The following is a 15,604-nucleotide window of genomic DNA, read 5'->3' as shown; positions in this document are numbered from 1 at the left end:
GGGGTGGGAGGGAAGAGAGTAATTCACTGGCTATAGAGTAGATATGTTAACTTGGATGACAGGGAGGGCAATATACAGGAAGAGGGAGCTTGGCTGAAAAATGATAAAGACAGGTGAAGACGTAGCAAAGTATGAAAAGGCTAAAGGTGCTAGAAGTGATATATATACAATTTTGTAACAATGTTCTGCAGATACATAACATGGACTGACACAAGGCTTAACGGGTATGAGAGGAAGAGTAGGAGTATACCTACAAATATATAAGGGTTTAAAAGAGGGTATTCATAAACGGGTGAGTACATTTGTTGTAAACACAACTATGAATCTAATGCAGCATACAGTGTGCAAAATGATGAAAACTTAGATACTATCAAATATCTTACTTAAGGCAATGAGTTGCTGGGCCTGAGGACTCGGGACCATATTCTCAGGGGACAGTATGATCGTCATCACATAGTCCATAAAGACAATGTTCTTACATCCTACTTTGGTGAGTACCATCTGGGATATTAACAGACATTTAAGGTACAGCTATTGGTCTCTTCTTGTGTGAAGAAAAGTGATGAGAACTGAAGATCATTGGAATCAGTCCAAAAGACTCTGAGACCAGAACTACAGACCAGGCTTACTGGTCAAAAAGAGGTGAAAGAACCTGAAACTATGGCCCTCAGCTACCCTTCATGTTTGGAAAGGAACTCGCCAGTATGGCCCAATTTTTAGCCAAGTCAGTAAGTAAAGACAGGGAGGACAACAACACTAGTAAGGTATGTCCACACTGAAAGGTCAATCACTCAAAATCAAAAGAGCAACATTCACCTAAGGACAAAATTGAAAAGGAATGGGAAGTTGAGTGGAATGGAAATAGGAACCACAAGGGAAGAAGGTAACTGTTGTTGCATGGGAGGCGATTGCAGCCATTGAGATGAAACAAAGTCTATGACTTGTTGAACGTAAAACTGATGATCCTGTCTATAAACCTTCATTCAATTCACAAAGAAGTTATTTTAAAATGTTAAGCACAAAAAATCCTTCATATTGACAAATTTTATGTAAGAACTGTAATACATAACATTAACTTCAGGAAACATCCTTACCTCAAGAAATGAACTCCTGAAAGTTTATTTGGATCAAAAAAGAAATAGCTTTCAGCTGCTTCCTGGAAATCCTAATCAGGACCGCTATGGGTCAAACAGACTCAACAGCACTTAACACCGATTTGTTTTTAAAAATGCAAACATGAAAGCAGAAAAACTAAAAAAAATAAATAGCAAAGTTCTATTTCACCCTCAGTGGACACTTTACATATACTTAAACATATGAAACTTAATATTTACATTAATTAATGTGCAAGAAATGAAAAGGTTTATGTCTTTTCTACTACTCACTTAAATACTGACAGTTCTGAATAGTGGAAAAAAGCACAAGGAAACATTTCTGAATTTTGAAAGGAGTACATATCAACAGAATATGTTTTTCTTTGGACTGAAAACGATCTTATATGCACGGAGATTGTAATTATTGCAATAAAAAACTGGTGTAAAACCAATGGTCTCCAATGTAAACTATCACTCAATTCACAATAAATGCTATCTTACAATCGGAATTTTCTTACTTTTCTGCTGGGCGTTAAGGGAGCTTTTCAGAAATAAAATGGTTCTGGAGCATGGATTATTCCCCTATTTTTAATTATCTCTTAGTACACAAACCATTAACAGAGACACAAGAACTGAGACTGGCTAATCCACAAATGATACCAAAAAAAAAAAAGTTTTCTTCAAAATCTACCCGTATTTAAAAAAAAAAAACAAACCCAAAAAGATTAAGCAAGATTTCAACTCACAACAACCCTGTATAAGGGTTTCTGAGGCTAAGTCTTTACAGTAGCAGAAAGCCTCATCTTTCTCCCATGGAGCTTGTTTGTAGATTTGAACTGAACTTGTGGTTAGCAGCCCAACTTGTAACCCAGTACACTACCAGGGATCCTTAACTAGGGAAAGGTGGTTTGTTGTTGTTAAGTGCCATCCAGTCGATTCCAACCCTTAGTGACCGTGTATAGGGTTTCTAAGGAGCAGCTGGTGAGCTTGAACCACCAACCCTGCAGTTAAAACGACTTTGTAGTCTGACGCATCAGCCCACAGCGCCACACCAGGGAAAGGTGGTAGTGGTGGTTATGTTACGTGGAGTCAGTTCTGACTCATAGCAACCTTGAATAGGGTTTCCGAGGCTGTAAATCTTTCCGAGGGTAGAAAGCCTCTTCTTTCTTCCATGGGACTGCTGGTAGTTTCGAACTGTTGACCTTGAGATTAGCAGTCCAACTCATAACCACTACGCTACAAGAAAAAGAGGTTGCTAATACAGAGCCAATATTTAAATGTCAATCTTCCTGACTCTAAAACCTGTAACGCTTAATAACAAAACTTAACTTTATTATTTCTGGAATGTAAATGTTGGCTTGCTTGGTTCAGCAAGGTTTAATAACAAAAATCACCTTTTAAAACGGTACAGCAAAAAAAAAAAAAAAAAAAGTTATAGCAATCCAACAATGTAAAATTTTAAATTAATAAGGCTCACCTTGTTGAATGACTATTGAATCCAGTCTAAGCTTCATCTCAGCACGTTCCACTATTCTTTCTTCAACTGTGTTGTCAGTGATAAATCGAAACACTCTGACTGTCTTGGTTTGTCCAATTCTATGTGCTCGGTCCTAGAAAAATTGTTCTTTTTAATATAAACTAAAATTTCACACAATTCTTACATGTGCATACTAAGAAAAAAATTAAATATTTTTAAGCATGGAACAGCTTTAAAAATACATAATAAACCAGATTTTTTAAAAAAAATAGCTATACATATACTTTTACATTTAAATTCACAATATTTTTCTACCTAAATATAGTCTGAATTTACTATTAGAGACAAGTGACATGAATAAAGGAACTTTTCAAGTAATATAAAAATCCCAGTCTTAAAACTCCACAGTCCAAATGCATGGCATAGAGGGAAGCATGCTGATGCAAATGGAAATTATTTGCGAAGCACTCACTGAAATATTAGGTGGGAGAACAATATTTACTGGGTTAAGCTTCTGGTATTTGGATATTGTTTACCCTAACTACAACATTTACCACCAAACATCTGTCACTTTGTCGTACTGTGGTGGCTTGTGAGTTGCTGTGATTCTGGAAACAATGCCACCAGTATTTTAAATACTAGCAGGGTCACCCATGGTGGACAGGTTTTAGATGAGCTTCCAGACGAAGACAGACTAGGAAGAAGGAGCAACAAACTACCTGCGAATATTTAGTCAATGAAAACCTTAGGAATAAGCAGAGAAACTCTGTCAGATAATAATGCCGGAAAATGAGCTCAAGTTGGAAGGCATTCAAAATGCAACTGCAAAAGAGCTGTCTCCTCAAAGTAGAGTTGACCGTGATGATGCAATGGAGTAAAACCCGTGGGATGTAAAGCCCTTGGGACCTTCATTGCTGATGGGGCATAACTCAAAGAGAAACTGCTGTAAATATCCATTAATAATTGGAACATGGAATGTACAAAGTATGAATCTAGGAAAATTGGAAACTGTCAAAAATGAAATGGACCACATAAACATCGATATCTTAGGCATAGGTGAGCTAAAATGCATTGGTATTGCATTCTGAATTGACAACCATATGCTTTACTATGCTGGGAATGACAAATTGAAGAGGAATGGTGTTGCATATCAAGATCAGTCATGAAGTACAATGTTGCCTGTGATAGGATAATACCCATGTGCCTAGAGGGAAGACCAGTTAATACCAATATTATTCAAATTTATGCACCAACCACTAAAGCCAACTTCTTCAATCTGAAATTGATCAAACATGCAATCAAGATATACTGATCATTACCGGTGAATGGAATGCAAAGGTTGGGAGCAAAGATGAAGCATGAGTAGCTAGAAAATATGGCCTTGGTGATAGAAATGATGCTAGAGATCGCATGATATAATTCTGGAAAATCAGTGATTTGTTCATTTCAAAATACCTACTTTAGACACCTTGAAGAGATGACTATACACATGGACCTCACCAGATGGAATACATAGAAAACTGACTACATCTGCAAAAAGAAATGACGGAAAAGCTCCATATCATCAGTGAAACAAGGCCAGGGGAAAACTGTGGAAGAGACCATCAATTGCTCATATGCAAATTCAAACTAAAGCTGAAGAAAATGAAAACATTACATGAGAGTCAAAATATGACCTTGAATATATCCCACCTGAATTTAGAGATCACCTGAAGAACAGATTTCATACATTAAATACTAAAGACCGAAGATAAGAAGAGTTGTGGGATGACATCAAGAACATCATACATGAAAAAAAGCAAAAAATCATTAAGAAGACAAGAAAGAAGGAAAAGGTCAAATGGATGTCAGAAGAGACACTGAAACTTGCTCTCCAGCATAGAGATGCTAAAGCAAATGGAAGAAATGAAGAGGCCAAAGAGCTAATAAACAGAAAATTTCAAAGGTCAACTTGAGAAGATAAAGCCAAATATTACAACAAAATGTGCAAAAGATCTGGAGGCAGAACACCAAAAAGGAAGAACACGCTAAACATTTCTCAAGCTGGGGGAACTGAAGAAAAAATTCAAGCATCGACTTTCATTATTGAAGGATTCTCTGTGCAAATTATTGAATGACGCAGAAAGCATCAAAAGGAGATGGAAGAATACACAGAGTCGCTGTACCGAAAGGAAAAGGTTGATGTTCAACCGTTTCAAGAGGTAACATATGATCAAGAGCCAATGACACTGAAGGAAGAAGTCCAAGGTGCAATGAAGTAATTGATGGAATAAAAATTGAAATCTTTCAAGAAAGTGAGTTGGCACAGGAGGCACTCACTCATCTATGCCAAGAAATTTGGAAGATAACTGTCTGGCTGACTGATTGCAAGAGATCCATATTTATGCCCACTCCAAAGAGAGGGGACCCAACGGAATGCGGATATCTTTGATATCCTAGGCGAGTAAGGTTTTACTAAAAGTAATACAGAAACGGCGGCCAGCATACATTGACAAAGAACTTCCAGAGGTCCAAACCAGATTCAGAAAAGGCCGTGGAATGAGGGATATCACTGCTGATGTCCGATGGATCTGGACTGAAAGCAGAGAGTATCAGAAAGATGTTTACCTGTGCTTTACTGACTACGCAAAGGCTTTCTAATGTGTAGCTCATGACAAGCTATGGACAACATTGCAAAGTACGAGTATTCTGGAGCACTTAATTGTGCTTATGAGGAATCTGTACATGGACCAAGAGGCAGTTGTTTGAACACAACATGGAAACACTGAATGGTTTAAAATTAACAAAGGTGTGTGACAGGGTTGTATTTTTTCACCATACTTATTCAATCTGTGTACTGAACAAATAATCCAAGAAGCTGGGTTATATGACGAAAAAAGTGGCATCTGGATTAGAGGAAGACACATTAACAACCTGTGATATGCAGATGACACATCCTTGCTTGCTGAAAATGAAGAAGACTTAAAACATTTACTGATGAAGATCAAAGAGCACAGCCTTTGGTATGGATTACATCTCAATGTCAAGAAAACAAAAATCCTCAACACTGGACCAATAAGCAACATTCTTTATCAATGGAAAAAAGATTGAAGTTGTCAAGCACTTCATTCTTCTTGAATCAACTATCAATACTCATGGAAGCAGCAGTCAAGAAATCAAAATGATGCATTGCATTAGGCAAATCTGCTGCACAAGACCTTTTTAAAGCATTGAGGAGCAAAGATGCCAGTTTGAGGACTAAGGTGCACCTGACCCAAGCCATGGTATTTTCAGTAACCTCATATGCATGTGAAAGACCGTAGAAGAATCGATGCTTTTGAGTTATGGTGTTGGAGATTACTGAAAGTGCTATGGGCTGCCAAAAAAAACAACATCTGTGTTGGAAGAAGTGCAGCCAGAGTGCTCCTTGGATGGCCAAACTTTGTCTCTCATACTTCAGACATATTGCCAGGAGGGACGAGTCGCTGGAAAAGGATACCATACTTGGTAAGGTGGAGGGTCAGAGAAAAAGAGGAAGACCCCGTAGTGAGATGGAGTGGCAAAGTGGCAGCATCAATGGGCTCGAGCATGGTAACGATAGTGAGGTTGGCCCAGGACCAGGCAGTGTTTCGTTCTGCTGTGCACAGGGTCACTATCAGTTGGTACCAATTCTATGGCACCTAACAACATCTTAGCACAGAATATATTTATATTTGTTATCTCTTACCATAGCCTGAAGATCTACTTGAGGATTCCAATCTGAATCATACAAAATTACAACATCAGCAGTAGCAAGATTGATGCCAAGACCACCAGCACGCGTGCTTAGCATGAAAACAAATTTTGTGCTGTTTGGTTCATTATATGCATTGATGGAGTCCTATGTACAGAAAAAAAAAACAAGTATCAGAAAATGATTTCGTATTATAATTTTTATGTCCCTTCTGATTTTTACTCACTTGTCTCTCATCATGGGGTGTTTGCCCATCTAATCTGCAATACTCATAATTCCTCCACATGCAGTAATCTTCTAAAATATCCAACACTCTTGTCATCTGACTGAAGATTAGTACCCGTGAACCTGTTAAGAAATATAATATGCTCATTACCAGAGGCCTCAAAAGTAGAACATACATCAACTTACAAGGGAGACATCAGAACATAACCTTGTTGACTCTATAGCACTTAATAACATACAGTCCTGGTGTGGTGCTATATGGTAAGTACTAGAGTGCTAACCACTAGGTTGTTGTTTCAAACCCACCAGCTGCTCCTTGGAAACCCTGAAGAGGGTTCGCTTAGAGTTGGAATCAGCTCAATATTGCTTAACAATAAATATACACACCACACATGTACTATTTTCATATAAAAGTGAGCATGTCATAAAATATCATGAGCACAATAAGAGTTAACAAAGCATGTAGGAGAATGCATAGGTGGGAAAAGTCATACAGGTATTTTATGACAAAAAGCTGAAATTTCTTAATCACTCAATGATTAATGGGAAAGCATATATAGAAAAGAAACTCTCCCCAAAATCCGGCGAGTGTGGTCGCTCTACTGATCACCTTTAAAAGACAAAAAAAGGCCTAAAATTGAACGTTCAGATAAAGGATACAAGTTTTTAATGATTTTACTTTAGTTTTATAAATAGTGTCAGGAGTAGTCATTTTAGAAATGTAGTACATCTTCATTTTAATGTTATTGTTAAGTGCCATCAAGTTGGTTCCAACTCACAGTGACCCAATACATAAGCTTTCCTAGAAGCAACTAGAGTGTTTGAATCACCAACCTTATGATAGTTGTCTAGTGCTTATCCACAGGACTACATTTTAATATTAGAATTTTAAATTTTTCATTTTTCTTCAATTGTGATACCAGTGTACAGATACCTTGTTCTTTCAATTTGGGGAGCAGCTTGTCTAATACCACCATTTTGCCACTGTTGGTAACTAGATGCATATCTGTTGTATACGGTGGGCCAGGTTCAGCTCCATCAAAGAGATAAGGATGATTGCAGCATTTCCTCAACTGCATCAGGATGTTCAACAGCCTCATTTTGTCCATCTTTCCTGCAGAGTTCAATATATCTATATCCTTCATTAAAATCCGGGTGTACCTATTGAAAGAAAATTATTTTAAGAATACTCAAATGTTCCTTATCAGTTTAAATAGATCCCCTTCCTTACCTCAGACCCGAAATGCCTGGAATAAATAACTCATCAACTTCTAATCCTTCTTCCCCATTTCCTATCTCAACCCTGAAATACCTGTAAAGTCTTAGATAGCACTAAAAATTTTGACATCATTTTACAGAAATGAGAATCTGTTGATATACCAGTTTTAGGCGATTGAAAACTCTGTACAAAATAACCTAAATATTATGTGATTACACCATTTGCCATGGAACCAGTTCCGATTCATGGCAACCCTGACTATAGTTTCTGAAGCTGTAAATCTTTATGGGACCAGAAACTCTCATCTTTCTCTGGCAGAGCAGCTGGTAGATTCAAACTGCTGACTTTATGTTGTTGTTGAGTGGCATCGAAGGGATTCCGACCCATAGCGACCCTGTATAGGGTTTCCAAGGAGCAGCTCGTGAGCTTGAACCACCCACCGACTTTGCAGTTCAAACGACTTTGCAGTCTGAAGCATTAGCCCACAATGCCACCTTATATAGTTACCAGAAAATGGTACCAGGGCTCCTTTAAACAGGTTTTTGTTTTTGTTAAGTGACACTGAGTCGATTCTAATGCATAGTGACCCTGTATAGGGTTTTTGACTCTGTAAATCTTTATGGGAGCAGAGAGACTCATCTATGAGTGACTGGTAGATTCAAACTACTGATCTTGCAGCTAGCAGCCCAGTTTGTAATCCATTACACTACCAGAGCTACTTACAACAGGTTAAATAGTAATACACGTTTAAGAAACTCTAAGCATGGGGCACAATATGCTTCAAGGCAGACCTTTAAAAAAAAAGCTGCAATTTGATGAAATTGGACTTCTGCTTATGGATGTTTGTTGTTGTTACTGCCGTGGAGTCGGTTCCAACTCATACAGACCCTGTACAGGGTTTACGAGGCTGAAAACCTTTACAGGAGCAGTTAGCCCATCTTTCTCCTGTGGAACAGCTGTTAGTTTCAAACTGTTAGTTTCAAACTGAAATTAGCAGCCAGATTCGTAACCGCTACGTTACTGTTGTTACTCAAAATTCCACTGGAATGGAAGGATTCTTCATATTAAGGATCAAGCATGATTCCTCAGTGTACTAGGCTGATGTTGCTGTTGTTAAGTGCCGTCGAGTTGATTCCGGCCCATAGCGACCCTGTACAGTGTTTCCAAGGAGTGACTGATGAGCTAAACCACCGACCTTGTATTGTAGTTCAAATGGCTTTGCAGTCTGGCACATTAACCCACAGCACCACACCATAGGTTGATATGGAAAGGTAATTTAGGCACTAGCTACCAACATGGGGGGACTTAATGGCATGAAGTGGCTGGCTTACAAGCTTTCATGAGTGTGCTTAGTTTCAGAATGAGGGGACTAAGTTAAAATCCCCACTGAATAATCTTTTCCAGGTGGTGCTGGTAAAATGGCGATGATTCTATTGTAATTATTAGCAGGATTAATTTTAATTGTCACAACTGCAACTGTAGAAGATGTGTTACTAAATGGGTTAAGTAGTTATCTTTCATCTCAGGAACAGAAAACCTTGAACCATTATGATGGAAGAGAATGAGTAGAGCGTGAGCTCCATTAATTATTTACCTAGAAAAGCAGCGAAAGCAGAGGTGGTGGCAGAGGTGGTGGCATGGAGAGAAAGAGAAGCTGAGGGCTATAGGTCATGGACTAAGTCAGGCTGTAGGCCTGCAGGCAAGAGGCTGGCTTGCAGAATATGCCCTTTGGACATTTAAGTGAACCCTACTTTTTTTTTGTATGTGTACATCAAGTTTTTTTTGTTTTGTTCACTTGTGATATATACGATATAAATGGGGAGTCACAGGGAGGAAGTAGGAAGACTGTTGCAGGGAAGGGATTGTAATCATTGAGATGAAACAAAGTGTATGATTTGAATGTACAGCTGATGATGTTGTCTGTAAACCTTCAATCAATTCACAATAAAAAGTTGTTTTTCTGCTTTATTTTTAAAACTCTGATATAAAGTTCACCATTGTGTTTACCTAAATAAAAAAATTAAAAAAAACTAAAATCTGTGTTCCATTAGCATCAGCTTAGGTTTTAGTTCTGTATTTTAGTCATACAAAACAAGCCCAGTATCTTTGCCACCAAAAATCCCTTTAAAAGTTGAGGACAGTGGTCCTCTTTCCCAGGTAACTGCTCAGTTCTTCATATTATACACTAAAAATTCTTTTGCTAATAACTGTAGCATCATCTTACAACTATTTATCTAAATTAAATATAGAACTAATATTTCAGATGTGATGTGCCCGGTACAGAATAAGGTGGCTAGTTATTTTCCTCCTTTTGAACACAAGACTTACATTAACATGGATTCAGGTATTCGGTCACGGATTTCCAGACTTTAAAATTGTATACATTGACAAAACTTGGTGCGGGGGGGAAGGAGCAAAGAACAAGATTTTCAATTCATCAGTGAGGATGTACAATACCTACAGTGTACTATTATTATTATTTCCCAAAAATGACATTTGATTTTGCCTAAAATAAACCATCACCTCAGAATGAAGAGACTTAAATTGAATAAATTCAGCTTATAAGGGAAATAAAACCATCAAAAACTTCCATGTAGACTCATCTATAACCCAGTATTTATGAACTACCAAGTTAATCTATTAATGCCTCCTATCTGTCCCATCACCACTTTCTGTTAAAAGAAAAAAACAAAGCATTCATTAAGCCTTATGTTTGATTTCCTCTTTCAATGAATAAATCTCAGATCCTAATTTTGTCAGCTGATAGATTCAAGACTTCGTATCACCCATGTAACTGATAAGGCTCAGTCCAATCCAACAAACAGAAATTCTTCAATACACAAATAGAGAAAACAAAAAACAAAATGTCAGTTGACAAATGAATTGTGATATAAAATACAACTCAAATGACATACCATTCTCTCTGCATTTTGCTGAGACCCACATAGATTTTTACTTCCTTCTTTGGAGGCAAACTTTTTTCAACATCAGCCTTAATTCGACGAAGGAGAAATGGACGTAAAACCTTCAAAGGGAAAAATAATAGAGATGACCTTATCTGAAACATAACTATTACTTGAAGATTTCCAAAAGTATCTTTCAAAGAGAAAACATGGACATTTCTTTGCTTCAATTTCAAATGATTTTTCAGAACTGCTCTCTTCAAAATGTGTAATACCTGATTCCTAAAAAGTAATAATACAAAAATGTTATTTCTTCAACATATATAATCAGTATGTCCTTTCTATATTATCATGGGGTCCCTAGTGTGGTGCTGTAGGGTATGTACGGACTGCTAACCAGAATATCAGCAGTTCAAACCCACCAGCCACTCCTCAGAAACTCGGTCACTATTTGTCAGAATCGACTCAACAGCACTGAAAAAGAAAAGACAAAGTTGCTATTTTCAGCATTTGCTGTCTTTCAGGTTTAAAGCTAATGACTGGCATGCAAGATCATCTGGCACTTAAGAAATGTCTACGTCTACAATAAGATGCCTTTATGCTACATTTTTTCAAACAGAAGTACACCATACATACAGCATAAACTTTTAGTGTACAATAATGAATTTTTATAAAGTAAAAATATACACATAAGACTCATCTAGACAAACAGAACACTCTAGAAGTCTTTCTTGTGCCCCTCCCACTGACTATCTTCCCTTTGGTCCCCAGGGATAAACAATAGTATGCCTTTATAATATCAGATTACTGTTCTGACTTATTTTGAACTTTACATACATGGAACCATACAGTAATTTGTTCATTTCTGTCTGGTTTCTTTTATTCAACATTTTATTTGTAAGACATACCCACCCTACATTCGTAAAATAGTAAATTTGAAATTACCTATAAAACTAAAAAGATCTTTCCATTGTTTTTAATTTATACTTTCCTTTGTTCTACTTGAACTGGTTGACTCACACCAAAAAAAAAAAAAGAGTACAACTTGGTGAGAGAAATAATCAGGGAGCAAAGGTAGTACAGCCAGCATGTAAGCGAAGCCCTTCACCCCCACTGGCTCTCTTCCAAAACTACCCATTAAGCACAGCTTAATGAAGAACTCAGGTGAATCCAGTAAAGAAATTACTCAGCCTATTAGTACAATCCTGAAGTTATTAAAATATAAACTATTAAAGTTTGGAGTCTTTTTAGGGGAGGACTGAGGGGACATTTTGCAGATATGCAACAGATAATGGATAGTTGATACATCAAGGAAGACTTCTCATTCTTAAGGATACCCATGTGGGCTGCTGAGGCTCCCATCTCATCATAGAAGCTATGATAGGATTTCAGAAAGCCAGGACAGAGCAGAGAAGTAACTACAAGATCTCCTTCCCCTATTGGTAAGCATCTCCATTGTACCCTCTGAATCAAATAAACAGAAATACCATAACTGACTCATTTGACTACTGTGTGGCTTATTTTGGTTTGTTTGCTCTCTCCATATACCTACCACTTACTGAAAGACAGTCAAGAGGAATAAAGTGAAAAATGCAAGAATAAAAATTAAATGCTTAGGTCTCATTTCCCATGCACCAAATCATATATAAACTTTTTTGTTAAGTACCGTGGAGTCAGTTCTGAATCATAGTGACCTTGTACGTTGTTTCCAAGGCTACAAATCTTTACGGGAGCAGGAAGCCTCATCTTTCTCTCATGCAACAAATGGTAGTTTCGAACTGCCGACCTTGAGGTTAGCAACCCGATTCGTAACCACTACGCTACCACAGCTCCTTTAAAATCAAGCATCTATACTTTCAATTTAGACGTACTTATTTGAAGGATTGTAAAGTTATATATACAGGAGCACTGGTAGCATAGTGGTTACGAATCGGGCTGTGAACCACAAGGTCAGCAGTTTGAAACTACCAACTGCTCCGCGGGAGAAAGATGAAGCGTTCTGCTCCCGTAAAGATTAACAGCCTCGGAAACCCAGTGCAGGGTCGCTATGAGTCGGAACCGACTCCATGGCACATAACAACAACAAAGTTGTATATAGAATCCTTCAAATAAGTACATCTAAATTGAAAGTACAGATGCTTGATTCTCATCCAAATTGAAGGGAAAGGTGCTTCAATTACCGCCTAAATTCAAATATTTTACAAAACTTAATTTCAGTACATAATATATTTTAATAATATCTTAATTTTCATAGACATAGGTGTTCACGAACTTAGTTCAAGTATCCATGTTGTAGCAGACATAATACTAGGGATACAAAAACAAATATAAGACATGTTTTCAATTCAGAGAGAAAAGTATTTGTGAATTAATCACTTTAATACTATGTCTGATATCCTGTAACATTCGAAATTTCAAAGATGGAATATACAGACAAGATGCCTAAAACAGCTTTAGCCTCAGTCTTCGATGGCAATGTTGACAGCACCACTATATCTTGGGGATAGATAGTGGTGGAAGGGCTGGGAAGGGGATTCTAGAAATAGCAGAAACAGTAAAAGACCCACCCACTGCTATCAAGTCCATTCTGATTCACAGTAGTATTGCTTCTTAGGGCTTCCAAGAGTAAATCTTCACAGGTTAAACAGTCTCATCTTTCTCCCATGGGAACAAACTTCAATCTAAGTGTTAGGTTAAGCCCAAGACTGAGAACGGAATTAGCATAATGTTTACAGAACTTTGGCAATGGAGCCAGTAGTTCGAATATATAAAATATTAAAGCTCAATATAAGAAGTGGAAGGTAGTTGTTATTAAGTGCCATCGAGTCAGTTCCGACCCGTAGTGATACTGTATAGGGTTTCTGAGGAACAGCTAGTGAGCTTGAACTGCCAACCTTGCAGTTCAAACGAACTTGCAGTCCAGCGCATTAACCCAATGTTAAAAAAAAAAATGCTAGCAGAATTCAAACTATTGGTTCTGAAGATCATGCTCTCAATCACTTTGCTACTTTTGTTGTTGCTGTTTGTGATACAGTAAAAACTAAAATCTATTAATTTAACTTTCTACCATTTTCACAATAGTAATATAATCCAGCACTACTCTAATACACTTACCATATGAAGCCTCTCAACTAGCTTTTGATCCCCAAGGCAGTTGTTTGTATCAAACCAGGAATCAAAATCCTAAATTAACAAACAAAAAACATCTTAATATCAGATGTAATTTTAACTACATGTGTTACTTCAATACTCCACATTAAACTTAAAGCATTTAGTCCAAGCCTCTATTTTTTTATAAGCACGTTACTATTATCAATTTTAGAACTAATACTTTAAGAATCATAATTAGTCTCAACACTTTTCTCAAAGTATCAAGCTGACAAGCGTTTTTCAGTAAAACTAAAAGTTAGAAAGCTAGTTTTCCAGAAATAACTAAAAAACAATATTCTTGGGAAATAACCTCTCATAAATTCACGAAAGCTTAAAAATCAAAAGCATTTTATAGTTTGCTTTATTTATAAAGCAAACACAAAGTTTCCACAGATCGATGTCAATTTTAATTAAAGAAACTCTAATTTCTATACACTTACCTCCTTACGAATCGACTTACCTCCTTACAAATTGGGCTATGAATCGCAAGGTCAGCAGTTTGAAACTACCAGCTGCTCTGAGGGCGAAAGAGGAGGCTTTCTGCTCCCGTAAAGATTTACAGCCTCGGAAACCCTGTACAAGGCCGCTAAGGGTCGGAAGCGACTCAATGGCACTTAACAACAACCAACTCCTAAACATATTTATTAAATATTTACTATGTTTTTTACTAAACATTGCAGAATCCATTATATGTTTACAGAGACTTAAATAAATGAAAGGGTCAAAAAATTTTTAAAATATCAAAATACGCAAAAGCAGAAAAAGTTACTTTCTGATATTATTTTTCTAAAATACAAATTTCTTTTTTTTAAAGTGATCCTTGTTTATGTTATAGTTAAGTGCCGTTGAGTTGGTTCCAACCAATAGCAACCCTGTATAGGGTTTCCGAGGAGCAGCTGGTGAGCTTGAACCGCCAACCTTGCAGTTCAAATGACTTGGCAGTCTGGTGCATTGGTGGTGGTTATGTGCCGTGGAATCGGTTCCGACTCATAGCGACCCTGTACAGGGTTTCCAAGGCTTTAAATCTTTACGGGAGCAGAAAGCCTCATCATTCTCTCGTGGAACAGCTGGTAGTTTTGAACTGCTGACCCTGTAATTCGCAGCCCGATTGGTAACCATTATGCTACCAGAACTCCCTAGTCTGGTGCATTAGTGGTACAAAATTATCACCTTTTAAAAAACACTGTACATAAATGTACTAGTAAGAAGCTCTTCAAGGGCAAAAACCCCTCTCCCGCACTTCAGCTTGGAAACAAAGGTTCAGAACTGAACTCTGACCCAGCGAACATTGACGATTGCTTTTATAACGGCACTTATTTTCAACATACATGTTATGTTCTGAGGTATAATTAACAGTTCAAATAGCTAACCACTTTTATCACTGAAAATAATCTGTATCAGTTAAAAAAAAAATTAGTTCATAATATTGGTGCTGTATAAGCACTGGACTGCTAACCATATAACATATAAAAAAGGAGTTGGTGCTGTATAAGCACTGGACTGCTAACCATATAACATCAGTTATATAAAAAAGGAGTTGGTGCTGTATAAGCACTGGACTGCTAACCATATAACATCGGTGGTTCAAACCCACCAGCCGATCCTTGGTAACAGGGTTACTATGAGTAGTACATGACTCGACAACATGTCATGTATGATGGCATGTCATTTAACAACAACAATGCAAAAATGGCTTGACAGAACAAACAAGATGGTGGATCGGGTGGACGTATAGCAGAGAGCTCCGCCAACAACAACACAGAATACCCGACCAAGCAGGCTCAGGGGATGGTCCCAGAACTCTGAACCACATATAAAGGAATA

At 37.4% G+C, this 15,604-nt stretch overlaps 1 protein-coding gene across 1 annotated transcript in view; it reads right to left on the bottom strand.

The window, feature by feature from the left end:
- The window catches only part of SMARCA5 (SWI/SNF related, matrix associated, actin dependent regulator of chromatin, subfamily a, member 5), a 73,693-nt gene that overhangs the window by 12,064 nt on the left and 46,025 nt on the right, over positions 1-15,604 (bottom strand). Inside the window, exons 8-13 of the mRNA XM_006872281.1 lie at positions 13,745-13,813; positions 10,643-10,752; positions 7,443-7,669; positions 6,510-6,631; positions 6,278-6,430; positions 2,572-2,704 (exon numbers count right to left, since the gene is read on the bottom strand). Coding sequence (XP_006872343.1) covers positions 2,572-2,704; positions 6,278-6,430; positions 6,510-6,631; positions 7,443-7,669; positions 10,643-10,752; positions 13,745-13,813 — 814 coding nt within the window. The remainder of the gene's footprint in view (positions 1-2,571; positions 2,705-6,277; positions 6,431-6,509; positions 6,632-7,442; positions 7,670-10,642; positions 10,753-13,744; positions 13,814-15,604) is intronic.

Source organism: Chrysochloris asiatica, unplaced genomic scaffold (assembly GCF_000296735.1).
Source record: "Chrysochloris asiatica unplaced genomic scaffold, ChrAsi1.0 scaffold00190, whole genome shotgun sequence".
Classification (NCBI taxonomy): Eukaryota; Metazoa; Chordata; class Mammalia; order Afrosoricida; family Chrysochloridae; genus Chrysochloris; species Chrysochloris asiatica.
The sequence above is the reverse complement of the archived record's forward strand: the minus strand, read 5'-3'. Positions and strand labels throughout refer to the sequence as shown.